The following is a 27,461-nucleotide window of genomic DNA, read 5'->3' as shown; positions in this document are numbered from 1 at the left end:
TCCCAGTGGGGCAGAGCAGGTGGGGTCAGGTAAGGCCATAAACCCCAGTGCTCCATTCAGCACCTGGGTGACAAGTTCCACCCCACTCCCATCCTACTACAGCCTCTATACATAGCACAGTCCCTTAGAGCTGAGGACACATCAAAGCCAACCCAAGCTGCTCCCAGCCTGTGCTCAAGGCACTGAGCTCTCCCTGCAGCACCAGAGAGGCAGCTGGGACAATCCCAGTGTACAGACAGAGTGGGCTGTGACAGTGCAGCATCGAGCAGCTCCATCTTTGTCACTCAGGGGGACAGGGACTCCCTGTGGTGCTCCTTCCTTCCCCTCTCCTTGACCAGCAGGACACCCAGAGCCATGGGTCAGCCACAGTGCCAGAACCCCAGCATGGGCCCTTCCCCAAACCCAGGGGACAGTGAAGTTCTGCTCAGGGCACTGTGGATCACTGACACGAAGAGCTCCCTGAGGGCCAGGCAGGCTGTGGGAAGAGACCCTGACAAGCGTGGTGCAATGGCAGCTGCCCCTGGCTGTGTCAGCCTCAGCCTAGGAAAAGATCCAAACCAGCCCAGTGTTTACCATAGATATTTATTACAAAACACCAAAAATACAAACTGAACATACAAAACATTATCAAAACTGGCCCAACTGTAGCATCTACCTGCCCAGGGCCTCTGCAGCACCCAGGGCTCCTGCAACCACCTGAGGTCCCACATGAACAAACCCTGGCTGAGCACCCTGAGAATTCAAGGGTAATCACACTCAAATCTTCTCTTCAAATGCTGCTTCTTCTTCCTCAGTTTCCCTGAGCCCATGATACTGTAGTTGTAATCAGATGTGACGTAGGGGATCTCTCCCTCAATTCCTTGCTGCAAAATGGAAAAATTAAACCAGAAACAACTTTAAGAACTTGCACCTTTAGCAGAGGGGAGGCACATCCCTCCCCAGGCTGACAGAGCTGAGTGGGAAGGACTCAGCAATCACCAAACCCCACTGTGGCATTTGAAACATGAGCATAACATTCTGTTTTCCCAAGGTTTCTGTGCTTAAGGACAATTTCACAGAGAGATAACCATCTGCTGATGCCCAGGCATCTCCCAGCACGCATCAGCCTCAGGAATAAGAAAATGGAAAACCTGCCAGCCGGCTGCAGCACAGCCAACTCCCACCCCTCCTGTGAGCTCTTACCTGGCCCACAAGCACACAGCTAGGGATGGCGATGTTCCCAAGGAGCAGACAATTCACTAGTCTCAGATTTGCTGGAGGCACTGGTGTCAGGATGTGGTAAAGCTTCTTCTCCATATCAACTCCTCGGACAATTCCTAAAGAAAAAAACCCCCACATGCAAAGCTCAGTCACTAGGTATCCCTGCTCACCATCACGTCCCTAAGTACGATTGAGCACCAAAGTCCAAACTGCAACATTAAGTCATAAGGAAACTGAGACAATTACTGGAATTTTGCAAAAGCTACATGGAATGTGCTTTCGGGAACGTGAACTGGCAAGTGAGTCACTGTGGAGTTCTGAGAGAAGCTCTGAGTGGCACCGCTCAAGGACATTCCCCACAGCTCTTCCCACCTGTTAACCAAAGTCCAAGGACTGCAATACAGTCTCTAACAGCAGAGAATACACCACACTCATCCCACTCCCCCAGCTGGTTCTAAACGAGTAAGTAATTCCATCACTATGCAACCTGTCTGCCTAAACAGGGCAGGTGAGAGCAGAGCTCCAGGTGTGCTCACCGAAGCCCAGGCAGTCACAGATTGGTGTCTGTGTCAGCAGGACTGGCCCTTCGGTCTGGCACCGGACTTCCTCGGGAATGCAGCAGAGCCCGACCCAGCTGGCGTTCACCGCGTACATGATGTTGCTGGGAGCAACATCTGTGTGAACAACCCTGAGTGCAACAGCATTGAAAGGTACCTGAGGTGGGAAAGAGAAGAGAGAAAAGTGCTCATCAGCTCCACATGGACTGAGTTTGAGTTCAGAGATAGGACCCTGCACGCTCCCACACCACACCTACACACAGGCACTATGGCAGGGCACACAGAGCAGCTTCTGCACCAACACCTGCACATGCAGGACACACAGCACACACGTGCCATGCCAGCAACTTGACAGAAGCCTGGCTTCCAGACATCCTGAATACAGTCACATCCTGAAGGCAGATTAGAGTGCTTGTCCCTCTCCTGAGAAGCATATCCAGTAGGAACAGAATTGCCCATCTCTAAGTTGGGCTCTGTGCACATTCCCCAAGGCAAAAAGCTCCTTTACCTGATATGGCACCAGGCTGTGCAGCGGGAGCACTGCTCCAATGTCCGGGCTCTGCAGGTGCCCCAGGTAGCCCAGGATGGACATGTCACGCAGGATGCTGCTGTGCACTCGCCTGAAAGAACAACCCCATGTCAAGGACGACGTGTGGCTCTGTTCAGCCCATGGACCTCACAGAGCACTCAACATCCTACTTACACTTCACCTGGCACCCCTGCCCGAGGGAATTCTGGGTGGACATAGAGCAGCTTGTGCTGTGGAGCTAACACGTCCTCCTCTTCAGGGTACTTCCAGCTCTCCATGTTGCCCACTCCCAGCTGCTTGCACTTGGATTGCTGCTTGCCCTTGGTGTGCAGCCCGGCGCTGAAGAGGATGTGCTCAGACGTCAGCGGGGGCATGACCTTCCAGTCACACATGTCCATCTGAACAATGTGGCTGGGTGACAACAGCCGGATGATATCAATGAGGAGCAGCAGCCCTTCACCTTCAGGAGCACAGGAAACACACAACTGCTGCTACTCCTGCGACAGGTGGCACAGCAGTGTTAGTTCAGGGTGGACATGCTGTGAATTGTTGTTCCACGTGGTGCTGTGCCACCATTACCTCCCTCCCACACCTCTCCAGAGCAGATTGACCCCACTTACCTTTCACCCAGCCCATGGTGTTGATGACTAGAGGCACTTCCTTCTTGTAGTAGCTGAACACGTATTTCACAACATCAAGGTACCTCTCTGTGTCCTGCTCACAGCTGGTCTGGCCATAATACACCATCTTACTGGGCATCTGCTGGTGAGTGAAGGGGGGACCTGGCAAAGAGAGCACCGAACATCCAGTGCCTTCCCCAGGTCAAACCAAAACATTCCTGTCCCTGAGCACCCACACGTCTCCTATCCTGAAATAATCCACTCTTCCCACATGCCAATTGTTCTTGCACAGCCCGCAAGTAGGGGAAACTGGTCTGTCACTTGCAGGCTGGGAGTTTTGCTTGTTTCAGGTTAATACTGGGTGTGGTTTTTTTTGTTTGAAATCACTGCTTACACACTTGCAAACCTTTAAAGAACAGTGTATGATGACAAACTAGTTAAACAGTAAACCAGCCTGGCAACGTTCTTTTAGACAGTAACCCAAATCTGCAAGACTACAAACTCCAGCAATTTCCTGGACTCTGTTTTATCCACTCATCAGAGCAGCCCCAATCTGTGCAGATCCCCTTTGGATTTGTCAAGTTAGTTTTATCTATGGATACAGATTTTCCCAAGGAGACCTTTCACATCTGAAAGGCAGAACATCCCCTTTTACACACCTCAGCATATAGTACCACCTCTACAACATCATGTTTCTTTAAAGCAGAAGAACAGCTCCGTGCTACTCAGGGAGCTTAAACACCCCTACAAGAAAACCTAAATGGCCCTTGGTTTATTCTCCCCAGGAAACTCTGGTAGCTGTGGCAGCAGCTTCCCCTGAAGCAGAGCCTCTGCCCAGAACACCCTGTTCATTTCAGAAACGGAACAGCTCTCTGTAACCGCAGAAGCAGCGGAACACGTACCCAGAATGGGCTCCGTGATGCTGCTCAGGGAAATGCACCCGGGCGGAGTGAATTCTGCCTGGCCGATGTCACACTCCATGTACTCCACCACAGGAAGGCTGCAGGGAGAGAGACTGGGTGTTAGCAACCCCCAAGAGAAGAACTACATGACCTGAACATATTAGAAGAGCAATCTGATTTTGTTCCAGGTTGCAAAGCTAAAATTCATTAATAAAATCTCTCCTTCCCTCAAACGCACTCAGGGTGCTTTTCTAAGCATTGTAACTTCCCTAGTCAACCCAAACTGCTTGGTGCCCAATGTGTTCACACACTCCAAGGCAGCAATTTAACAGTATTTCAATAGAAATGTTCAGGAGGCAACTTTTCTGAAATCACTCAAGACAAGAATACCTGTTTTTCTGAATTACTGTTTGTGTTTAAAAACTATGCACCTTTGAGTTCTAATGGCTCTTCTGAGAGACCTGTCAAACATTTGTTTTCTTTTTTCCTTCTCGTAAATCTCATGTAGCACTTAAAGGCTTGCAGAACATGGAAAGACTCACCGGTTCAGTAACAGGTTAATTAGGTATCTGTTGAACGTCGATTTCCCAGTGTTTTTTGGGCCACAGACCAGCACCACAGGAACACCTTCATCTTCCTCTAGAAAGAAAAGCAGAGTGTGAACTGCACTGTTGCTGGCATCACCGACCTACCCTAGGCAATGCCTAAGCTCTAGATGCACATTCTTCATAAAGAAAAATTCGACCCTCCATCAGCATGTGCTGGTCAGGGCACTCTCTCAACTTTAACTCGTGAAAAGACTCATGAATTTTCTTTTCTTTCAAGCTACCAAAGCCGCAACACGGCCAAAGAGCTGCACTCACCACAGCAGGCCTGGATCAGCTCCTCCAGCGCCAGGCACATACTCTCCGACACCTGCAGCCCATGGTCGGGGCTGCACTTCACGATGCCCACGGACGCCAGGACCGCGTGCTCTGGCGTGAAGTTAGACTCCTCCTTTTTCTAGGCGAGAAGTAAGCACTCAGCACGGGCTGTGTGAGGCCACGGCCTAGCGCTGACAGAGGCGGCCGCCGCTGGCTCTGCATGGGCGGTGCTGGGACGGCACAGGGCGCAGCAGGCACCGCCGCCTCACCTGGGGCTCGAAAGACCGCGACAGCGGCGGGTGGCTCAGCAGGAACCGCGTCACCGGCGTGTCCAGGTGCTCCAGCAGCAACACGGCGCAGTCGGGAGAGAACCGTGCCATCACCTTCACCCGCGCCGCTGAAAGAGCCGAGTGCCGCCATCACCCTCTGCCCCGCGCCCGCCCGCGAAATGGCACCCACCCGCTGCGCAGCGCCCCGCGCACAAAATGGCCGCTCCCCGCACCGCCCGTGAAATGGCGCCCGCCCGCGCCCCGCTCCCGTCCCGCACTCACGGCGGCGGACGCGGTGCGAGCGCATGGCGGCGCGGGCGGCGGCGCGCAGCTGGCGGAGGGCGGCGGCGGGCGGGCGGGCGCCAGGCAGCGCCTCCAGGCTGAGCGCGCAGTGCGTGGCCGGCGAGAAGACCGGCAGTCCCGGGTGGTGAGAGGCCACGGCGAAGCCCAGCAGGCGGACGGCACCATAGAGGCAGCGTAGGCGGCACTTGCCGGTGAAGGTCAGCGCCTGCAGGACAGAGCGGGCGGTCAGGCGGTGCGAGGCGCGGCGCGCCGGGCGCGCTGTGGGCGCTGCTCACCTGCCGCGGCTCCAGCAGCAGCACAGCCGTGCCCTCCGCCGCCTCCACGGCCACCAGCCCCGGCTCAGCCGGCGGCACCATCCCGATGCGAGTGAAAGAAGCAGCGAACTCCCGCCAAGCAGCCTCCGCCCGGCTCGCGCGGGCCAGGGCACGGGCCGAAGCCCGGCGGGGGCGGCTGCGCCGCGCGGGCATGACCGCCGAGCCTCCTCCGCCTCCCGGGGCCGCCCCTCGGCCGGCCCCGCCCCGCCCGGTGCGAGCCCCGCCCGCTGCCACCGCCCCCTTAAGAGCCGCCCGCGCCGTGTGCGGCCACACCACCATGCCGCCGCCCGCGCTGCTCCGCCTGTGCCTCTGCGCGGCTGCTGCCGCCGCCTCCTCGTTCACCCTCCGCGGCGATCATCGCCTGGCCGGCCTGTTCCCGCTGCACAACGCGGCGCGCCAGGACGACACCAGCCTGCTCGTGCGCGGCTGCGACGAGTGAGTGCCCGCGCTGCCCGTGCCCCCAACGCGCTCTGTCCTCCCTAACAACCACTCTCGATTCCATAGCGCCGCCTTCAAGAGCCACGGCTACTGCCTGTCCCAGGCCATGCGCTTCGCTGTGGAGGAGATCAACAACTCCACCGCGCTGCTCCCTAATGTCACCCTGGGCTACGAAATCTATGACACCTGCTCTGAGCCTACCAACTTCCACGCCACGCTGTGTGCTCTCGCTCGTAAAGGCAGGCAGGATGTCCAGGTGCTCCCCAGTTTCCAACACTATGAACCACAGGCTGTGGCTGTCATTGGCCCTGACAGCACCCGGCTGGCCCTCACCACAGCCGCTGTTCTCAGTCTCTTTCTTGTACCAGAGGTAAGTGCAGCTTCCATGGCTGATGAAAACTAGGGATCCCAAGGAGTGATGGTTTCAGGGAGGGTAGGCTCAGATCTGAAGAGCCTGGTAGAGCTGGAAATGCAGCCCCTCTTTGTGTGCTGTCAAAGAATCTTTCCCAGGCAGTCAGTGGGCTGGCTTGCCATCCATCACAGCTTTCTCCTGCTTCAGCATGCTTGGCACTGAGTCCACTGCCTGCCCAGCTCTAAGTCTTCCCAGGACAGGCTGCCTGTACCATTAGCTCTCAAGGGTGCAGCTGCCTGGGCCAGCACATCCCCCTTTCCCCTGGCTCTCATTGCAGATCAGCTATGAAGCCTCCACGGAGTTGCTGAGCCTGAAGCGGCTGTACCCCTCTTTCCTGCGCACCATCCCCAGTGACAGGCAACAGGTGAAGGCCATCTTCTTGCTGCTGCAGCACTTTGGCTGGACCTGGGTGGTGCTGCTGGGCAGCGACAACACCTATGGCAGGGCTGGCCTGGATGCCCTGCAGGAGCTGCTGACTGCAAGCAACGTGTGCGTGGCCTACCGAGGCACCATCCCCGCCAACTCGGATGCCAGCAACCCAGAGCTTCACAACCTGGCTGGAATCCTCATAGACGTCAAGGTCAATGTCACTGTCGTGTTCTCCACCAGAGGAAGCGTTCTGCCATTCTTTGAGGTGGTGATCCAGAAGAACATCACTGACATGGTGTGGGTGGCCTCCGAAGACTGGTCGTTGGCTCAAACTATCTGGCAGGTACCTGGCATCCAGACCATCGGTTCAGTGTTTGGGATGGCAGTAGAGAAGCCAGAGCCCACAATGCTGGAGCGCTTTGAAGCTTGGAAGATGTGGGAGGAAGGCGCTGAGGCTGAGAATGCCAGCAGTGCAGAGGCAGGCAGGGAATCTGTGGGGAGCGCACGGCTGGACTGCACCCAGCGCTGCACCGGCTGCCGTGCTCTCACCACTGTCCCTGACCTGTACGACGCTCAAGGCTCCTTCAGCGTGTACTCGGCCGTGTATGCCGTGGCCCATGGCCTCCATGACCTGCTGGGCTGTGCCTCGGGGGCCTGCAGCAAAGGCACTGTCTATCCCTGGCAGGTAAGACCAACCTTGTGGAAGAAGATCCATGAGGATCCCTTCCCACAGGGAAGGATTTTTCCATTGTGCCCAAAGGTTTTGGGTCCTTCCCAAAGGCTTAAATCCCAGCTGAAGACCCTTGTGGGCTTCAGCTGCCCCTCACAGTCAGAGGAGTCAAGAACTAGACCTAGACCTAGACTCCATCCTAGGTCACTTGTTCCTCTACCACCAGCCCCTCACTGGATGGGATTTCCTGCAGATGTTGGGGGGCTTGAAAACAGCTGCAGGACAGAAGAAGCATCCTCCAGCACATCTCCCTCCAATGGCAGGAGTTGTGCCATTGGAAGGGCTCCTCTCTTACTCTTCTGTTTTACAGCTCCTACAAAAGATTAGGCAAGTAAACTTCACCCTGTACAACAGACGAATCTCTTTCGATGACCATGGGGACATTAATAAAGGTTATGACATTGTCATGTGGAAGTGGCTGGGTCCAAAGTGGGCTTCTGATGTGGTAGGAACCTTCCGTGTGAACCCTGACAAGCTGAGCATCGACCCAGGCAAAATCCTGTGGCACACAGAAGATGGCCAGGTACTGTTCTGCACCCAGGTCTTATTTATTGCTCACTTCTGATCTGACTGCATCCCAATGCCACCAGTTCAGGGGTGTTTCCTCATAGCAGGGCAAAATTGAGGGCTGAGGCAGTATGGGGGGGGTGCCAGAGTGCTGCTGCTTGTTGGCCTGACCCTGTCTGTGCTCCTGGCAGGCTCCCAGCTCGGTGTGCTCCAAGGCCTGTAAGCCAGGAGAGATGAGACTGCAGCAGAGCCACCACAAATGCTGCTTCAGCTGCAGGGCCTGTCCACCAGGAACCTTCCTGAACACATCGGGTCAGTACACCACAGGGTCTGCTCCTGCCCTTTCCTCCCCTGCCCACATCCTACCTCCTGCTGCTCCTCTCTCACCATTCCTAGCATCTCATCTCCTGTGGTCACTAAGATCTTTGAGCTGACCTGAAGGCAGTGGGTCTGGCTCCGGTTTGCTTACCAGTGGGTATGCAAAGCCCATGCTCTGTGCTTTCCGGAGAGTACTGCCCACAGGTGAGCCTACCTGGGCAAAGAGAGCCCCTTTGCCTGTGACCAGGGAAAGGGGATGTCCGGCCCGGTAGTTGTTCCCTGCACCACATCCTCTGCCAGGGAAATTCAACCTAGTGGTTGCCTTTGTGCCCAGATGGCACACGGGACTTCCGCACTATGTGATCATCAGCACCTGGCATATGGAAATGTCTCCTGCCTCAGAATCACCAGCCACAACAACAAACCCCTTCCTGGCAGCTAGTGCCTCAACACCCTTGGCCTGTGGAAGGGGCAGGGGCAGCTCTGGGGACAGTGGGAGCAGAAAACCCGTCTACATGGTACTGTCCCATTGAACAGCAGATGCTGCAGATCCTTCCCAAGTTACTGTTTGATGCACGGGCCCCTTCCCACCCACAGTCCCCGTGGCCCTGAGCCTCACACAGCCAAGCCCCGTCTCAGCCCAGGCCATGGATTTTGAGAGAGTCCACAGGGCCAATTTTAGGCAGGGGGTCTTTTGGGAAAAGAGCCCCCTCTGCTACCCCGGGCCTGGGAGCACCCGCAGGAAGGAGCAGGTGTGATGGGTGGCAGAGCTCTTACCGGGTCCAAGGTGTGTGAGGTGTTCATGTCCTCCACAGACCCCTTTGACTGCCAGGCCTGTGGCTTGGATGAGTGGGCCCCAGCAGGGAGTGAGGTCTGCTTCAATCGCACCATCGAGTTCCTATCCTGGTCCGAGCCCCTCTCCTGGGCGCTGCTGGCCCTGGCTGTTCTTCTCATGCTGCTCATAGCGGCGCTGGCTGTCCTGTTCGCCCTCAATGCCTCCACACCTGTGGTCAAGTCCGCGGGCGGGAAGACGTGTTTCCTCATGCTGGGCTCCCTGGCCTGCACCTGCAGCAGCCTCTTCTGCTATTTCGGGGAGCCCTCGCAGGCGGCGTGCCTGCTGCGGGTGCCGCTCTTCACCATCAGCTTCACCATGTTCCTCTCGTGCGTGGCGACTCGCTCCTTCCAGATCCTCTGCATCTTCAAGCTGAACGCGCGCTGCCCGGCGCTCTACGAGGCCTGGATGCGGCGCCAGGGGCCGGTGCTGTTCGTGGCCGCCAGCACGGCGGTACAAGTGGCGCTGTGCGCGGCCACCGAGGCCGCCAGCCCCTCGGTGCCGCGCCGGGAGTACGGCGTGCGGGACGATTGGGTGGTGCTGGAGTGCGCCCAGAGAGCCGCGGCCGACGCCGCCACCGCCTACACGATGCTGCTCAGCGTCGCCTGCTTCGTGCTCAGCTACGCGGGCACGGACCTGCCCGCCGCTTATAACGAGGCCAAGAGCCTGACCGTGAGCCTGCTGATACACCTGGGCTGCACGGCCGCCGTGCTCTGCTCGCAGGGCGCGCTGCGCGGCCAGACCGAGACGGTGATGCGGGTGCTCAGCACGCTGGGCACGCTCGCAGCACTGCTGGGCGGGTACTTCATGCCGCGGGCCATCGTCATCCTGCTGCGGCCGCACCAAAACACGGCCGAACACTTCCAGATGGTCATCCAGGAATACACACGCCGCCTGGCCGCCGCCTGAGCCGCGAGGCTCAACCCGCACCGCGCCTACCCCGCCGCGGGGACCGACCCTCGGCCCCGGCCTGCCCCGGCCCTCACAGCGTCACTGCCGGCGCCCACTGACGCCACGTCCGGCGGTGGCGGATGCCGGCGGGCTCCGGTGCGCGGCCATGGCGGCGGCGGCAGCGCACAGCGTGCGGGTGCTGCGGGAGCTGAACCGGCAGCGCGCAGCCGGGCAGTTCTGCGACGCGACGCTCGGCGTGGGCGGCCGCGAGTTCCGCGCGCACTGGCCGGTGCTCGCCAGCTGCTCCCGCTTCTTCCGCGCACGCGGCCCCGGCGGGCCCGTGGCGCTGCCCGACGGCCTCGCCGACACCTTCCAGCTGCTGCTCGACTTCTTCTACACGGGGCGCCTGGCGCTCACGGCGCACAACCGCGCCCGCCTGCTGGCGGCCGCCGAGCAACTCGGCGTGCCCGACGCCGTGGCGCTGTGCCGCGCCTTCCGCCCGCGGCCCCGCCGCGTCGCCGCCGCCACCGCCCGTCCGGAGCCCGCGGCGGCCCCGCAGCCCGGCGGGCAGGCGGTGCGTGAGAGGGGCGGGAGGGGGACGGCGGGGCCGGGGCCCGGCGGGGGCGGCGCGGTGACGCCGCTGTTCCCTCGCAGGGCTCCCCCTCAGCCCCGGAGGAGGCGGCGGTGGGTGGCGGCGGGCGGGGGGACGGCGACGCCGAATCCCTTCCCGAGAAAAAGGTGCTGCGGAGCAAAAAGAGCCCTCCCGCTCCGGGAAAGGCGCCGGGGAGCAGAAAAGGTACAGCGGTGCCGGTCGAGTGCCCCACATGTCATAAAACCTTCCTCAGCAAATATTACCTTAAAGTGCACAACAGGTAAACGCTCCGGCTTCTCCTTCCCCTTACGCGCGGGGGGACGCGTCGCCCCCACGGCTCTGCCCCTTCCCGGGGTGGGGGAAAGGGTGGCCTCCTTTCTGCCAGCTTGTCCCAACACCTCGCCATCCCCTGGGGTGGTCAAGGAGGGTCTGTTTTGTCCCTCGGGGTGCTCTGGCCTGGGGGAGGGTTATATGTCAGTGAAAGGCATCCCAGAGCTGCAGTGACTATCCTGAGCTGTGGCTCAGGAAGGCCGTGTGAGGGGCTCCTTGGGGGCTGCTCTAGCTGCAGGTGGGCAGTTGCAAATCCTCCTGCACTTTGAGAGTGCCCTGGGCTGGGGGGGAGTTTCTGGGGTTGCTGGGGACACATGCTGGGCTCTGTAAGGAGCTCCAGGGTGGATCACCGAGTGCAGAGCATGGCCCTGCAGTCACAGCTCAAGCTTTGCTTCTCTTGGGTTGGGGAAGAATCTTGGCCCTGCAGAAATGGTGTTCTGTGGAACGCAGTGGGCACTCATAGCTGTGCTGTTGAGGGGGGACTAAAAAGTGTCATAAAAGCAGCTGTGAATAGTAGCGCTGCTGGGGTGGGGGGAAGTACCCACCTCACCCTTCCCTGTGACCTCCTGGGCCTGTTTGTGCAGATGCTGTTGACAGGCAGTGATGGGATTCTGTATTTGCATACCCCAAGGAAACACACTGGAGAGAAGCCATTTGAGTGTTCCAAGTGTGGCAAATGTTACTTTAGAAAAGAGAATCTCCTGGAACACGAAGCCAGGAACTGCATGAACCGATCAGAACAGGTACGCCCAGGAGCTGCCCTGCTGGGCTGGAGTGTGGCTGCCACATTCCCAGCAGGGGAATTGGAGCCTTTTCCCAGTTCCAGCCCACACTCAGTTTGAAACAGACCCCTGCTAGCACCATGTGGCACATGTTCCATGGCTGAGACCCCCACAGCCAGGGCCCCTGTGGCTGGGACTCACACCTGATACACAACACAGCCCTCACTTGTGTTTCAGTACACCAGGACTCTGTACTGCACAAGATTTGGCTCCTGTGGGTGCAGGCTGAATGCTGTAGCTGTGTGCCAGTGCCATGTGCTAGGCAGGAGGCTGAGCTGTGGGCTCCAGGTCAGGCTCTGGGTCCTGTGGAAGCCAACACCACCCTATCTCTCACAGGTATTCACGTGCTCGGCCTGCCCGGAGGTGTTCAAGCGGCGAATGGAGCTGCGGCTGCACATGGTGTCACACACTGGGGAGATGCCTTACAAGGTCAGCAGGGCCTGCATCCAACATCCCTATCGATGCTGCTGGACACTGGCATGGAGCTGGGGCGAGCCTTTCCTTTCTATGGCAGCCCAGCCCATCAAGAGCTGAGCACACTTGTTCCCTTCTCTGATCCATGACAACCCACTCAGGGTTGTTCCCTGTCTCTGAACCAAAATGTGATTCAGGGAGACACCATAGCCAAAGGCTTCCCATGGCTGTACCAGGAATCTGTCTTCTACTCCCTTGTTGGTCCTCTCCTTGCTCTGAAACCACACTTGGGGGGCAGCTGGAAGCTGACGCCATTCTCCTGTCTTGCAGTGCTCCTCATGCTCACAGCAGTTCATGCAGAAGAAGGACCTGCAGAGCCACATGATAAAGCTGCATGGTGCACCCAAGCCCCATGCGGTAGGGACCAGGGGTTTTGGGGAGGGTGTGATCCGAGTATTGACCTGGCCTAAGGAATGGCACAACATTATGTCTGGCTCTAAGTGAGGGGTGGGGCACAGAGCTACTGGAAATGGGCTCTCTTGTGTACAGGAGCAGCCCACAGATCCAAGCACTGACCAGCACTTCATCTCTGTTGGGCCATCCCATCTAACTGGGGGTCTCTGAGCTGGGGGTGCTGCCTTGGCTTCCACAGGGAGGTCCCTGGAGCAGCTGGGGAGAGGCCGGGTACGAGTGGGTCTGGGGTGGGTGTACCCCAACCCTAACACCCTCCACTCCTGTGGCCTTGCAGTGCTCAACCTGCTCCAAGTGCTTTCTGTCCCGGACAGAGCTGCGCCTGCACGAGGCCTTCAAGCACCGTGGAGAGAAGCTGTTTGTGTGCGAGGAGTGTGGGCACAGGGCCTCGAGCCGCAATGGCCTCCAGATGCACATCAAGGCCAAGCACAGGTACAATGTGACCCGTGTCCTCTCCTATGTCACCTTAGCTCTCCTGGCTGCAGTTCCTGCCCCCAGGCCTGGGGATTGGCTGAAAGTCACCCTCTTCCCAGAGGTGCTAGGCTGAGACCCAAGGGGCTGAAGCTGGCAGAGGTGATGGTGACATTTCTCTGCCCACAGGAATGAGCGGCCCTACGTGTGTGAGTTCTGCCACCATGCCTTCACACAGAAAGCCAACCTCAACATGCACCTGCGCACGCACACTGGCGAGAAGCCCTTCCAGTGCCATCTCTGTGGCAAGACCTTCCGGACACAAGGTACCCCTGGCTGTGGCAGGGTTAGGGCTCCAGCATCTAGGACCTCCAGAAAGCAGCTTCCCTAGGAGCAAAGCCATGCTTTTGTGAGTGCAGGCTGATACCAAGAAAAGCAAGTTCCTGTCACCTGCTCTGCTCTCATGGCATGGAAGGGGAACGAGCTGGTGCTGCTCATGACCCTTAGTAGGAGCAGACTGTTTGTGCTGCTCTTGCCTTCCTGGCGACCCTGGCCCAGCCTGACAGCCCCTGGGATGGGGTGCATGGGCTGTGCTTCTGACCAGCCACTCTCCCTGTCTCCCCCTCTTAATGGCAGCGAGTCTGGACAAGCACAACCGGACGCACACTGGGGAGCGGCCGTTCAGCTGCGAGTTTTGTGAGCAGCGTTTCACAGAGAAGGGGCCGCTGCTGAGGCACGTCGCCAGCCGGCACCAGGAGGGGCGGCCCCACTTCTGCCACATCTGCGGGAAGACATTCAAAGGTAATGTGGGGGCTCCAGCTCTCGTGGGGCTCTGCAGGAGCTGCCTCCTTCCCGTGGGTGGGCTGGCATTGCTGTGAGCCGATGTGACATGGAGCTGCTGCCAACAGGCTCTCGTTTCCCTTCCCAGCGGTAGAACAGCTGCGTGTCCATGTTCGCCGGCACAAGGGAGTGAGGAAGTTTGAGTGCATTGAGTGTGGCTACAAATTCACACGGCAGGTGAGGCCTTCCCCAGCTCCTGGGCTCCCTGCTGCATTGGGGAGCCAGTCCTCACTGGGTCTCTCCACATTCCCCTTCCTTTGCAGGCTCACTTGAGGCGCCACATGGAGATCCACGACCGAGTGGAGAACTATAATCCTCGACAGAGGAAGCTGCGGAACCTGATCATCGAGGATGAGAAGGATGTGATGGTGGTGCTGCAGCCACCACCAGAGCTGGAGGTGGGCTCAGCAGAGGTGATTGTGGAGTCGCTTGCCCGTGGGCCACTGCCTGAGGAGGTCCCTGCACAGAAACTTTGCTCAAACGAGAACTTCTCCCCTGCAGATGTGATTGAGCAATCACTGATTATAACTACAACAATTCCTGAAGACTGTGAGACATAGTGTGGCCACCCATCCCCTTCTACTGAAACCCAGTAAAGTGTTAAGCTGAGCCACTTTCTGCCACACTTGTTCTTTTGAGCCCCCTCCCCTCCTTTTCTGCCAATGTCCCATCCCAGGCTGCAGGGAAAGTCACCATGATGTGACTGAGTGTCAAATGAAGAAATGTCTCAGAACAGTCGCTCCAGTCAGTGTCCATGGGTGGTGTGCAGTGGGATGGGACTGACCTCCCTGTGTCATACTATGACTCTCTTTCTGATGCCTGAGGAGCTGGTGCTGCCCTCTCCTTTCCTCCAGCCCTCTCACCCTGCCCGTGATTAAAGCTCACCTTCCCCCACGGAGAGTGGCTCTGCCCATTCCTTAACCCCTCCGTTTAACTGGTGCCTTCTTTCTCTTTGTTTTGTTAAGCCTTTGTCAGTTGCTCTTTCCTTACCCCATTAAAGGCGTGACATGACCCATGTCTGCTCAGACGAAACACACTCCAGCAGCACAGAGTGCCTGCGTTGCTGTGCTCAGGTGTGGGGACGTACTCTGTCCCAAATAACCCAATCCAGGGTTGCTGGGAGAGTGAGAACCACGGCCTGAGTGGTGCTAGGGTGGGGACAGATCTCTGTGTGTACCCCCACACCTCAGAGTTGCAGCTGTGCTCTTTCCCCTTTCTCCCTCTACTCACCAAGGAGGCAGACAGGCTCCAATTTAAGCATATCTGGAATGAGAAAATCCCAGTAAAATCTCATTCCAGCTCCCTTCCCCTCACAGAGAACAGAATTGTGTAACAAGTTTTATTTAACTTGACTGCTGCAAGTAAATTTAAAAACAAACTATGAGAATAAAAATACATTATCTGCAAATGTAAAATGCCTTTGTTTCAAAGGATGGAGTTCAACTGTACTTGAGGATTCAACACAATGAATTCTACAAAAAATAAATACAGATCTGTAGCTGCTCAGCGGGTGGGACTGGGGGTCCAGCAGCGAGCATGGCCACGTTATTTATAGCTCAGCAGAAATGCCTGGAGCTGCGGCACCGTCGGGAATTGGCCATTGCTCCCAAAAAAAGCAGCAGCTGCCCCAAACTGTGGGCCCTTGTGCCCCCTACCCTGTCCACGGGTGTGACACCAAGAGGCAGCCGCGCCGGGCCCTGCGCGTTCCCTGCTGGCACGCGGCGGTCTCAAGGCACTGTCAGTGTTCCAGGCTGGAGAACAGCCCAAGCTCCCTGTGGCTGAGGGGGGCAGCAGCATCAGACAGCATTAGGGCAAAACACGTTTCTGTAAAGCTGTGAAGACGCTGATGCTGTGGAAATGGGGCTTGGATGCTCCTCCATCCAGGAGGAAGCCTGGAGGAGAGAGATCAAGTACACGGGGTTTCCATCTCTAAGTTCAGTTTAAACGCAAATTTTTCCTCTATTAGGTAAAATTTAAAGACCAAAAAAGCAAATGCATCCAGCCACACCTTAGCTTCTGCCACACTTCAGGGTTCTCCAGAAGGTGCAGCACTTGATCTCAGGGAGCCATGCTTCAGGTTCAGCCATTTGCTTTCTTCCAGAAACATTCCACAAGTAAACTGCACACAGCTGCTCTTCAGCAAAGGTAGATAAACAGAGCCCACTGGCCAGGGCACTTGGGCAAGTATAAAGGCAAATCTTACACAGGCCAAAATAAAACTGCAAACCCCAAATAAAAAGAAGAAAAAAATCCCTAAAATAACTACCTTTCAATCCAACACGTGCACAGGAAGCCTACCTCCCTCCGAGGCACAGAATACGGGGGGGGGGGGTGTCCAGACCACTGCTCTACCAGACAGACCCCTCCCAAGACAGAAACTGAAGGAAGGAGTTTGGTGGCAAATGAAGCAGTACAGGGTGAAGGAGCTCCCAGTGAAAGGTGTCTGTAAGCAGCAGTGCTGTGGCGTGGGTCACCACAAGTGCTTTCCTCAGGAACAGCTCTGGGGTCCCTGCGGGCAGCGTGGCGCTGTCTCCCACCCTGAAGGGCCGAGGGAAGCAGTGGAGGCCTCGCTGCCTGCAGGCCCACAGCATCACATCCAACAGCCAGAGTTCTTGCTCCCTCTGTGAACAGCACGGTTTTGTTTCCAAGCACTGGTTTGCCTCAGCCTTTTCCCAAAGCAGCCCAGGTTCCGGATGAGGGACTCTGTCAAACTGCTTCCTGTGCTAAGGCAGCTCATTGAGGTTCTGGTTGTGAAGGTTTTGGTTCTGCCTGCTCAAGCTGATAGTGTTGTCCAGCGTGATGCTGTCGTCCTCCTGTGTGGTTTCTGGCATGAACTGCCGGAAGATGCTGACGCTGCCGTGCCAGAAGATGGGCTCAGGGAGCTGGCCGACGACACTCCACGTTCGTGTCTCAGGGTCGTAGGCTTCCAGGACGTCCGAGAGTTCAAAGGTGTTATCGTAGCCTCCCGATACATAGAGCTTCCCACCGAGCACAGCCACGCTCCCCCCAACGTGAACCTGCAATGTAACAACAAATACACACTGTGACCAGGGGGTGTTTGCCTGATCCAGCAAGGGGGTCAGTGGGATCTGGGAGCTGTTCCTTGGAGGGAGCTTCATGCCTGCCAGCTGCAGGTTGGGCTCTGAACCAGTGCTGCCCACAGATTTCACGTGGCTGCACACCCAAACATGCCAGCACATCCAGGACTCTCTTCCCAGTGACTCCAACACACTTAAACCAGCTCCATTAGGATTCTAATTCTAAAAAGTTTCTGGTTTTCCAAAGGTAAATGAAAACTAATTTATAACATTTAAGACATCCTGGAAGTGGGAAAATGTCCTACCTGAAGCATGGCAGGGATTTTATCCCATTCATTCTTTGACGGATTGTAAACATCCACTTCAGCCGAGTCATCTCTGGGGAAGAGAACACAAAATTACTCTTCTACATTCTAGAAACGCTGCTTGGGTTCTACATCAAAGCCAAATTTAGATGGGCAGGGGGAGAGAAGAGCTGGGGAGGCAACATAATCCCCCAGAGCTTCTCTTACCCACCCTGTTCAGCAGACAGGAGGGCGACAGTGACAGGTGAGGGACGTTTGTGACTCAGAGACATGCGCTGCTGACACAAGAATGCATGGAGGACAAGGTCAGGGCAGCTGGAGAGGAGCTGTCAGTCCTCCCAAGACAGTCCTGGTACAGATGGGATCAAGATGCTACAAGGCAGCTCCAAGCGGGGCCAGCAGTCAGACCAGGGGCTTCTCTCCCCACTCTGGGTCAGCTCTGGGGCAACTGCAGAGAGCACCTGAACCTCACTCCTGTGCTTTATTTACAGGTATAAAACTAGTCCCAGCACAAGGGAACATCAGTCAGAGCCTTTACACTGAGCTATTAAACAAATTTGCTACTTTTACTTGCAACCCACTCCTCTGTCCTAGAAAGATTATCCCACAGCTCCACACGGAGCAGCAGCCCACGCACACGCAGCACGTGAAATGAGGGAATAACACCTAACCCTGATCATTTCCTCACTGACTCTTGCAGATGCAAAGTGATCTGAAAATCCTGAAGTGTCGATCAGGAGTATTTTAAAATGGGCAAGAAAACAGAAATTCTATAGAATCAGGTTGTGACAAAGAGCTGAGCAGCTGCAATACCCAGGCAGGACAGACTGAAACCAGCTGACCAGAACAGCCGCCAGCAAGACACTTGGCTGGACCCGAAAGGATCAAATAAAAAGTCTTGGGCCAAAGCTGCTACTTTATGCAAAGCCAAGAGGAGATTAAAAAAAGAGAAGTGCCTGGGGGCCATCACAGAAGTCTCTGTTTGCTCAGAGTCAACACAGGGAGATGAAATGCTCCAGCCCTAGCATGCCTTCCCGTTTATTTTTAATTAAGCGGATAACTGAAGTATTTGCGCCACCAGGACAGCTTCAGATGGGTAATTAAGTCCCAATTTGGAAAGGTGCTTAAAAATAGTGACCAATCACTTTATCTTCAGCCCTCTTATCTCTGCTGAGACGGAAGACGTCCTCTCCTGCACTAGAGTTTAACGTTTTCTTGGAGCTTATGTGCTTATTTATAGCAACGAGGGGAGCTGAACCAGGAGCTGAAGAAACTGAGAAGCCAATTTCCAAGCAGTGCTGCTGACTTCAGATGGATTTACACGTGTCTGTTCCCCAGCTCTGGGTAGCACTCAAGACATTTTCACACAAGTTTATGGGCAGCTCTTTGAGACCCACCAACACAAGGAAAGAGGTGTAACAGCCCTCCCTGCACCATCAGGGGAAGCACTGCTGTGCTGTCCCAACCCAGTGCCCTCCCTCCACCACCTGCAAAATCCACCTTCCCAGGGAAGCTGTGGGCTCTCCTCATGGGGACATGGAGAGGGAGGGAAGCGATTGCTCCCACTACTCACCGTATGAAGTACATGAGACCATTGAGCGTGACGGTCTTTGGGGCAAAGGACCAGGGAGGCAGGTGGCCACAGTTGACAAGGGACCAGAGATCACTGTCGGGGTCATAGCACTGCATGACCATGGACTCTTTGCCAGCCAGGGAGCCGATGGCAAAGAGTTTCCCACGGCACGAGGTGGTGGAGCAGTTGTCCATGGGGTACAGCATGGGCTGCAGGGCCTCCCAGCTGTCCAGTGTGTGGTCATAGCGCTCTGTGCTGTCAGAGGCAACCACGTAGAGCAGCCCATCCAGGACCGTGGAGCTGTGGTATTCCCTGGCTTTCAGCATGGGCGACACCTCTGTCCACTCGTTCACGCTGGAATTGTACCTCCAGACACAGTCGTACAGCCTGGAGCCGTCGGAGCCCCCTGTGGCACAGCATGACACATGTCAGGAGCCTGCCTCCACAAAGGGAAGGGTGATGGAGGAGAGGGTTTGGCTTGGCAGGTGTGCCACAAGGATTTTAAAGGAAGTTTTGCACTGTTTCATGCCCAGCAAGCTGGGGAGGACTCCTCCCATGTCATTCCTAGTCCATATCCAGCTGTGACTCAATATGAGTCTTCCATGTTTCACTACTTCTGTCCTCTAACACCCACCTCGCTCCTATTTTACAGCCCCCACTCTCTGTCACTGCCCAGAAGCTGCCAAGGCAGTGGTGCTGCTGGCAGCTTGGGAACCTCCCAGCCTTGCCTTCGTCACACTGACACAGACCAGACCAACCCAAGATCCCCAGCAGCAGCCGGCACACAGCTCCCAGCAGGACTGACCTGCCTGGGATCACTCCAGGAAGCTCCCACAGGATGTAAGAGTTTCTGTAAAAACATGCTGCATCCATGTGGTAGTCTGTCATTTTTACAACCCTGTCCTTAGAGCAGGTCCTTGCTTTCTGCTTGTGACCAGAGAACACATAGTTTTCTGTTCACCTGCATTAAGACTTGCTCTTCAAAGTTCTGCCAATGTGTCCTGCACACCGAGGGCATGCTGTTCCACAGCACTCGGTGTCCTGGGCCTCAGTTTGTTACAGCTGTCACAGAGATGTAGTTCAAAGAAGGGATCTGCATGCAGCTTAACAGCCAAATTTACATATTGGTGTCACCTTGACAGAAGTAATTGTAGCCCCAGCAAGGAGGCAGGATTTGTGCAGGGGAAGGTACTGTGACTCACAGGGGCTGGCAAAGGAACCTGGGGCTTTCTGACATGCCTCTGCCTCAAGAATGTGATTCAGGGGGCTCTGAACCCGAACACCTTCAAAGAGAGAAACTCAAAACTTTGTTACATCACCCCTGTCCTCAGTGACGGTTAAAAAGTTCCGACTACAAGATCTGTGACTTCTGCCAGCATGCTCAACAGCATTAGTCATGACAAAATAGCTCCTGGACTGAGACCAGCTGCTAAATCCAGCACCGACTCCAGGAGTCTCCGTGCCTGCTGGCAGGCTGCAGGCACCCAAACCAAGTCCCAAACTCTCTGCCACCCAGGAAAAGGCAAGCGTCGCTGCTACACCCTCCATATTTTCAAGAGAACCCTCCACCCTGGTGCTTCCCCTCATTCCCTGTATGCCTTACCAGTGACATAGATGTCATTGCCCAGTGCAGCGACACTGTAGCCCCCTCCCAGGTGCTCGGGGAACTCAGCCAGGTAGCGCCAATGGCCAGTGCGTGGGTTGTAGCAGTCGACGGTGACAAGCTCATCGCAGTCACGGTCACAGCCACCAACGAGGACAAGGATCTCGGCGAGGCCAGTGGAGGGCCGGGGGCGCATGCGGGCACAGGGCCCCCGGTCGTGGCGGTCAAGGCGGGCAGCCTGGAAGTCGCGGGCCTCACGCAGGAGGCGCAGGCAGGGAGGGCAGCGGGCCACCAGCGGCTCGCTCTCCACGTGGGCCAGCAGGTAGAAGCGGCGCACAAAGGGCAGGCGGACGTGGGCTAGGAGCTGTGGCAGCAGCGGGGCGCGGGTGGCGGGGTCGGCGCGCACCCAGCGCAGTGCCAGCTGAAAGGCAGCCTCCTCCTTGGGGATGCAGAGCCCATCGTCCCGCAGGTAGGAGAGGAGGCGCGGCAGCGGCAGCCGCTCCAGCTGGGCGCCCAGCTCGCCCACGTGCCGCAGCACGAAGCGGTGGGCGGCAGCCGCCAGCTCCGGGCAGGCAAAGGCCTCCGCAAAGTCCTGCATGTCCAGGGCGTTGGCGGGCTCCAGCTGCCGCGCCAGCCAGGCACCGCAGGCCTCCTTGACGGCGGGGAACTGCAGCAGGTCGGCGGCGCGCAGCAGGCGCTCGGCGATGTCGGGGCCCAGCCGCCCCACGCGGCCGGTGTAGGCGAAGTCGAGCAGCCGCCCCAGGCACTCGGGCTCGACGCCGTGCAGCCGCACACGCTCGGCCCGCGACTCGCGCAGGGCCCCGCCGAACATGGCGCGGAAGTACCCCGAGGCTGCGGCCAGAACGGCGCGGTGAGCCCCGAACTCTCGCCCGCCGGCCACCACCGTCACGTCCAGCAGGCTCCGCTCGGCCCGCAGCGCGCTCAGACCCCGCAGCAGCGACACCGCGTGTGCCGGTTCTCCCGTCGCCGCCGCCGTGGCTGAGGCTCCCGCTGCCGTCCCGCCGGTGCCTGTCGCCATGCCGTGCCTACGGGAAAGCACCTGGATCACGCCCTGCACGGAGCTGCTGGGCCGACCCCCGAGCGATTCCCGGGGCGAGAAAGGGAGGTGGAGATCAGCAAAGAGACGGCGGGTGGGCTCGGGGAGCCCGTCCCGGCCGGGATCCCCCGAGAGCGGCTGTTGCGTAAGGCGGCGGCGCTGGCAGCGCGGCCCCGCTCAGGCCGGTCCCAGGGCCCCGCAGCTACCGCGCCCAGCCCCGCGCCCTTGGCCCTGGGCTGGCGCTCAGAAGGAGCCGCCCAATGGTACCAGGGGAATACAAGACCGGCCCCGAGCGCAGACAGCGCTAAGGGAGCTCCGCTCCGAGTCCGGCTCGGGTACCGCCGTTAGCGCGGGCGGAGGGTCCGGGTCGGGGTTGAGGGTCCAGCTCGCGGTAGACGCTTCGGCGCCCTGCCCGTCCTGCCACCGCCACCAGCCAGGCCCCACGGTGAGCCCAGGGCCGGCCTCTCCCGCCCGTACCCACAATCACCCGAACTACTCCCAGACCGCACTCACCGATCCGCTCCCCGCCCTGATCCGTGCTCCGCTTCCCGCTCCGTTCACCGCTCCCGGCACCGCCCCCGCCCCTCCGCCGCTCCCAGCGCGCCCCGCGCCCGGCACTGCGCACGCCCGGACTACGGCTCCCGGCGGCCCCGCGCGGGCGGCCGCCCCTTCGCCGCCTCCCGCCGGCACCGAGCGGCTCGCGGTGTCGGCACTGCCCGGCTGCCGCCGCCGCCGCTCCGGCCCCGACCGTGCCCGCGCCGGGACATGGACTCCGACTCCTGCGCTTCGCCGTTTGCCCCGGAGGTGAGCCGGAGTCCCGGGGGGGAAAAAGGAAGGGAAGGGAAGGGAGAAGCGGGGAGGGAACAGAAGGGGAGGGGATGCGTGTCCCGCTGCCCGGCCCGGCCCTGTCCGGCTGCCCGTGCCAGCTGCCCGTTCCCCGCCGCGGGGCGGGGGGCCGGGGCCATCTTGTGCCGCCGGGGCGAGGAATGGCGGCGGCGCCGCCCCGCCGTGCCCTCCGCGGGGGGGCTGTCTGGGGGTCCGGTACCGACGGCGGGGGGCGATGGGGGGGGGCACTGCCCGGTTTCGCCGCTGTGGGGGCGGGGGGGCGCGGCGGGGCGCGACGGGAGCGGCGGGAGCGACGGCGCCGCCTCCCACCGGCGGGCCCGGCCCCGCGGCCGCCGCTCACCCCCGCCCCCCGCAGGACTTCTCCCCCGGCTCCCGGCGGCACCGCACCGTGGAGGACTTCAATAAGTTCTGCACCTTCGTCTTGGCCTACGCCGGCTACATCCCGTACCCGCAGGAGGTGAGTTCCACCGGGGGGCACGGGGGGGGCACCGGGCTGGGGGCACTGGGGGCACCGGGCCGGTCTGTCAGACCGACCGCTCCAGCGGTCACGGCCCCGCGCTGGGCCTGAACAAAAGGGGAACAGCGGCGGCTGGAGGCTCTGGGGACGGGGCGGGTGGTGCCCGGCGTGGGCGGGGTGAAAAACGTCGGATCCGGCGTCGCTCCTGCTGCTCCCCGGGCCCCGGAGCTGCGGCCGTCCGGAGAAACCCGGGGGGTGGCGCGTAGGGAAGGCGGGAGTGGCAGCACCTCGAGGGACAGGGCTCAGCGGCTTGGGGACAGGGGATGGAGCACAGTGCCTCAGGGACAGGGCTCAGCTCCCCAGGGGACAGGGCACAGCGGTTCAGGGCACAGCACTCTGGGGGACAAGGCACAGTGCTTCAGGGACAAGGCTCAGCTCCCCGGGAGATAGGGGACAGGGATTAGCACCCTGTGGGACAGAGGACAGTACCCGGGGGAAAGGGCTCAGCACTTGGGGACAGGGGACAGCACCCCTGGGGACAGGGGACACTACTCTAGGGGACAGGGCACAGCATCTCAGGGATGGGTCAGAGTGCCCTGGGGGACAGGACAGCACCTTGTGCTGCATGTGAGTCTGCTCTGAGTCAAAATGTTACCTTCTTCCTGAATTCGTTCCAGGAAACACCGCTGAGGAACAGCCCCAGCCCTCCCAACAGTACTGGAGGCACGATTGACAGCGATAGCTGGGATCCCCGCTTCAATGACACCCCCTCCTCTGTCTCCCTGCCCACCAAGAACAGAAAGAACTTTAGTCAGCTTAAGCGAGCAAAACCGTATGGTTCCCTGTTCCAGCGGGCAAAGGCCAGCAACTTCCTGCCAGAGAGAAAGCAAATCGATAAGATCAGGAAGAAGAAAAAGCTGAAAAGGAGGGAAACAGAGGTGTCTGCAGAGGAGGACTATGAGGAGAAGCTGCTGGATCTGGAGGCAGAGGACTCTTACGCAGAGACGCCGATGAGCCCCTCGTCAGAGGGTGACCCTCAGTCTGTGACTGAGCACTGCTCGGTGTGGGACTCTGACACCCCGTCCAGCGTCTCCTACCCTGCTGTGACGGCCGAGCAGACAGTGGAGATCCAGAGCGTGGGCAAGCGAACGGTCATTCGGCAGGGCAAGCAGGTGGTCTTTCGGGATGAGGATGGCACTGGTGATGACGAGGACATCATGGTAGATTCAGGTAGGTGACCTGGCTGTCCAAGAGGATTAGCCAGGTGGAAGTAGTGGTGCTTTACTGATAGCCTGAGAATAATGCTGAAGAGCACTGCCTGGGTGGAATTCAGGAGCAGTTGGGGTTTTGGGGGGAAGGGAGGTGGGTTGGCTCTTTTGTGCAATAAACTGAGTGAAAAGCTGCAACTTTATAGAAGCAGCATCTCCTCGATTACGGCCTCCTGTGTACTGCTGAGAGTCTCTTCCCGTGCAAGAGAGACCTGGAAAAAACAGAAAAGTGCCTGTCTTTGAAACCCAGGTAGTTAATTTAGCATGAAAGGAGAGAAAATTCCTGGTGTGAGAGGCATCAGCCGCTAAAAACATATCTTTGACATTTGTCTTTGCAGATGACGACTCGTGGGACCTGGTCACTTGCTTCTGCATGAAGCCTTTCGCTGGGCGGCCCATGATTGAGTGCAACGAGTGCCACACTTGGATCCACCTCTCCTGCGCCAAAATCCGCAAGTCGAACGTCCCAGAGATCTACATCTGCCAGAAGTGCCGGGACTCCAAGTTTGACATTCGCCGTTCGAACCGCTCCCGGACGGGCTCGCGCAGGCGCTTTCTGGACTAGGGGGGAGGCACGTGCTGGTGCTCTGCGTGGGTGGGCGAGCCGTGGGTGCTGGCCGGGAGGCCGGGGAGGGCTCCCCTGAACTGCTGCTGCTCAGGCGGGAGGGCTGCCCAGCCGGCCTGTGGCCCAGGAATGAGGAATCGCCGAGCCGCGGGCAGCCGGAGCTGGGAGCGGCCGACTGGGCAGAACTGTGGCGAGAGACTCTCGAGGGACAGACAGAGCTCTTTGAGCTCAGTGGAGTTTTGTCTGGTTACGATGACTGGGTGATGTACTATACCTTTGCCAAGTAGGTTTTCTCATCCCATTGGGAAACTGCAAATCTTCTCTGTGCTAGAAAACTCCTCCTCCCGAAGAGGGAGGGGAGGAGGAGGGAGTCTGTGTGAAGAGTCTGAAAAGTAAATGGCCCTGTGTTTTAAATTCAATGTGATATTATACCTGCCCATTTGTCCTTATAGATCAATCTTAGATATCCTAAGACTCCATAGGAGTCAGCCTCAGTGCTACCGGCCTCTGTGTGATCTGCTGCTGCTTCCACAGGCCTGAGCAGAGGGGAGTTCTGTCATTGGCATCATCCAAGTGCAAACGAGACTCGGGGCTCCCTCCTGTGCCAAGGGACAGCACCCTGGCAGGAAGGAGCAACCCTTTTCCTGGACAGGCAGCATGGGGGATCAGTGGCATCAGATTCCTTCCTAGAAGGTCTCTCTTCTTACAGTGGTTTTTTTGTGATTTATTTGCATGAACAGCTCAAATGTGTGTATGGGGGGAAACTGCTCCATTTCCTGTCCCTTCGTTAACCTCTATGGTGCTGTTTTAAGAAGATGATTCTCCTTTTTCTCAGCCTAGAATTCAAACATGGGCTGTAAAAGGGGCCAAAGGAAATGTAGAACCTGGCAGGTCTGGTTTGGAATTTGATCATGTCCATTCAAGTATGACAGCTGAGTTGATTTTTGCTTCTGCTGTTTGTTTTTTGAAACTGGACTGTAACCAAAAAGCCAGAATCTTTATTCTGTTGGTAGCAGTGACACAGATCGAATGCAGGCAATTCAGCTACAGAATGAAGTGCAATGAGGATCTGTCTGTAGTGGACAGGAGAGCGTTGAGGCCTGGCCAGCACTGCAGACAGGACCTCCTGGGCCTTAGCCCATGGGAAATCCCTTCAGGACCACGATGGGAAGTCACAGCTCATGCACAAGGCCAGGGAGATGCTGGCATTGTTCCTCAATGGCCAGACAGATCCACATGGATCACACAAATCGGGTTGATGCTTCGAGGTGTGTCTCTGAAGTTACGCCTGAAGAACAGTGTGTGCTCTGTCCAGGAAGAGGCTCAGAGAAGCACTGGCTGGCACAGCAGCTGGAGCCAGACCAGCTGTGCCAGCAGGAACACAACCCCGTGAGTTCTGCAGTCACACAGCGTTGGAGCACTGCCTTGAATGAGGACTGGCTCACCGGGAGATGCATCCTGGTGATGACTGAGGGTCTTGCTAGCACACAGGGGCAAGTGTCCTCCTTCAGACATTGGCCCCAGGGCTGCCAAAGCCTCAGGCAGCCCAGTACCACAGGGCCCTGGGGCTCCACGATGTGGGAAAGGGCGACAGAAGTGCACAACATGCAACTGTTCTCTCCTGGTTCTTGAAAAAAATCTCGTTCCACCAAGCTGTAATAGCTGACTGGGTTCAGAAAACCAGCTTCTGTGAAATCTCTCAACCATGACTGTGCTGTGCTGCCTTCAGAAGCTATGTGGAACCACCAAGGAGTTTGCCAAAGACTCGCTCCCAATGGCTGCCTGACTGTCCTTTGCAGCCAGAAAAATAACCAAAGTTCTCCAGTGCTGACATTTCCCCAGAAATGCTTAGGAAGATCCCGTCCACAACTGCACAAGAGTTGGACCTGGTCTGAAATTCGTATCTCTTGTGTTTACAGCGTGTCTGCAGTTCAACTGGACCTCTGTGGACTGTGTTCCTGAAGCTTTTATGGGAGAAATGGTGCACTGTCAAGTGAACTGGCTCCTTTTCACAGAGGTTCAACACTAATCAATGTGACTGACCCTTGTTCTGTCCCCTTTTCGGATTTATCCCAGTGGATGGTGTCCAGCACGTTACAATATCAGCAGAGAGAAATAAAAAAGTAACATCTCCATTCTTTTAGTTCATCACTTTCAGCCATGTATAATTATAGTTTAATTCAGAACTTTATTTTTTCATTAAAACTTCTAATGAACCATGTTTTTTTCTTACATGTGAGACAAATGAACAATGAGTTTGTTATATTCCAAACTCAGGAGTCTGCTGTTATGATTTATTGGCTTGTGAGCTGTTGTGCCAGGCAGCAGGAAGACTTAACACTTGAAGTGCTCTTCCCAAAACAATACACTCAGGTGGGGATAGGAAGAGCTGGCAGGTATCCCCACCTTTCTGTGGAGCAGCTGCTCCTTGCTAGCCTCTGCTTATAGTGTGGGACATGGTGGTGGAGCCCTGTGGCAGAGCAGGGTGGAGGGTTGGGAGGGAGGCACTGCCTAGAGTGGCTGCAGACAGCAGGGACACTGTGCTGGGAATGTTCCAGGGGCCTGCTGAAGGGTGCAATGACTGAGCTGGGGGACAGGGCTCAGGCCAGGATGCTGATGGTGTTGGAGTGCACAGTCCTGGCACCGGTTCCCTGCAGCCTCAGAAACAGCCCTGGGGCAGCACTGCACCCCCTTCCAAGGACTGGAGGCTTGGCCAGACCCAAACCAAGCCCTCGTGAACCCTCTGGGAGCTGTATTGAAAGAGAAATCCCTCCCTCCCCACCACCAAGCAGCATCAAGGACTCCAAAGCACCCAAGAGCTGCTGCAGCCTTGGTGTCACCCCGCAGCTCGTGGA

General features: G+C 57.7%; 5 protein-coding genes across 5 annotated transcripts; 3 read left to right on the top strand and 2 right to left on the bottom strand.

Moving 5' to 3' along the window:
• Nucleotides 1-568: 568 nt before the first annotated feature.
• NOL9 (nucleolar protein 9) lies at nt 569-5,599 on the bottom strand. The gene is made up of 12 exons (XM_059866409.1): nt 5,519-5,599; nt 5,223-5,448; nt 4,941-5,068; nt 4,672-4,810; nt 4,351-4,447; nt 3,809-3,906; nt 2,907-3,068; nt 2,461-2,746; nt 2,266-2,377; nt 1,737-1,914; nt 1,183-1,316; nt 569-863 (listed from the first exon to the last, which is right to left on the bottom strand). The coding sequence occupies exons 1-12, from the start codon at nt 5,597-5,599 to the stop codon at nt 741-743; spliced, it is 1,764 nt and encodes a 587-aa protein (XP_059722392.1). The 3' UTR covers nt 569-740.
• On the top strand, nt 5,447-10,207 carry TAS1R1 (taste 1 receptor member 1). The gene is made up of 6 exons (XM_059866888.1): nt 5,447-5,992; nt 6,062-6,365; nt 6,685-7,461; nt 7,817-8,029; nt 8,205-8,325; nt 9,147-10,207. Exons 1-6 carry the CDS (start codon nt 5,604-5,606, stop codon nt 10,070-10,072), a joined length of 2,730 nt encoding a protein of 909 aa, XP_059722871.1. The 5' UTR covers nt 5,447-5,603; the 3' UTR covers nt 10,073-10,207.
• Nucleotides 10,187-14,503, top strand: ZBTB48 (zinc finger and BTB domain containing 48). Its single transcript, XM_059866886.1, is given in 10 exon segments — nt 10,187-10,730; nt 10,733-10,926; nt 11,608-11,719; nt 12,095-12,187; nt 12,503-12,589; nt 12,921-13,075; nt 13,244-13,380; nt 13,691-13,855; nt 13,983-14,071; nt 14,158-14,503. Coding segments are annotated over 10 exon segments (1,839 nt in total). The 5' UTR covers nt 10,187-10,220; the 3' UTR covers nt 14,455-14,503.
• A 716-nt stretch (nt 14,504-15,219) lies between these two features.
• On the bottom strand, nt 15,220-22,066 carry KLHL21 (kelch like family member 21). The gene is made up of 5 exons (XM_059866887.1): nt 21,984-22,066; nt 20,414-21,459; nt 18,811-19,216; nt 17,238-17,310; nt 15,220-16,911 (listed from the first exon to the last, which is right to left on the bottom strand). The coding sequence occupies exons 2-5, from the start codon at nt 21,450-21,452 to the stop codon at nt 16,618-16,620; spliced, it is 1,812 nt and encodes a 603-aa protein (XP_059722870.1). The 5' UTR covers nt 21,453-21,459; nt 21,984-22,066; the 3' UTR covers nt 15,220-16,617.
• Nucleotides 22,067-22,125: 59 nt separating this feature from the next.
• On the top strand, nt 22,126-26,878 carry PHF13 (PHD finger protein 13). The gene is made up of 4 exons (XM_059866932.1): nt 22,126-22,274; nt 22,672-22,773; nt 23,451-24,003; nt 24,380-26,878. Exons 1-4 carry the CDS (start codon nt 22,236-22,238, stop codon nt 24,604-24,606), a joined length of 921 nt encoding a protein of 306 aa, XP_059722915.1. The 5' UTR covers nt 22,126-22,235; the 3' UTR covers nt 24,607-26,878.
• Nucleotides 26,879-27,461: the final 583 nt, after the last annotated feature.

Source organism: Haemorhous mexicanus, chromosome 23 (genome assembly GCF_027477595.1).
Source record: "Haemorhous mexicanus isolate bHaeMex1 chromosome 23, bHaeMex1.pri, whole genome shotgun sequence".
Taxonomy (NCBI): Eukaryota; Metazoa; Chordata; class Aves; order Passeriformes; family Fringillidae; genus Haemorhous; species Haemorhous mexicanus.
The sequence above is the reverse complement of the archived record's forward strand: the minus strand, read 5'-3'. Positions and strand labels throughout refer to the sequence as shown.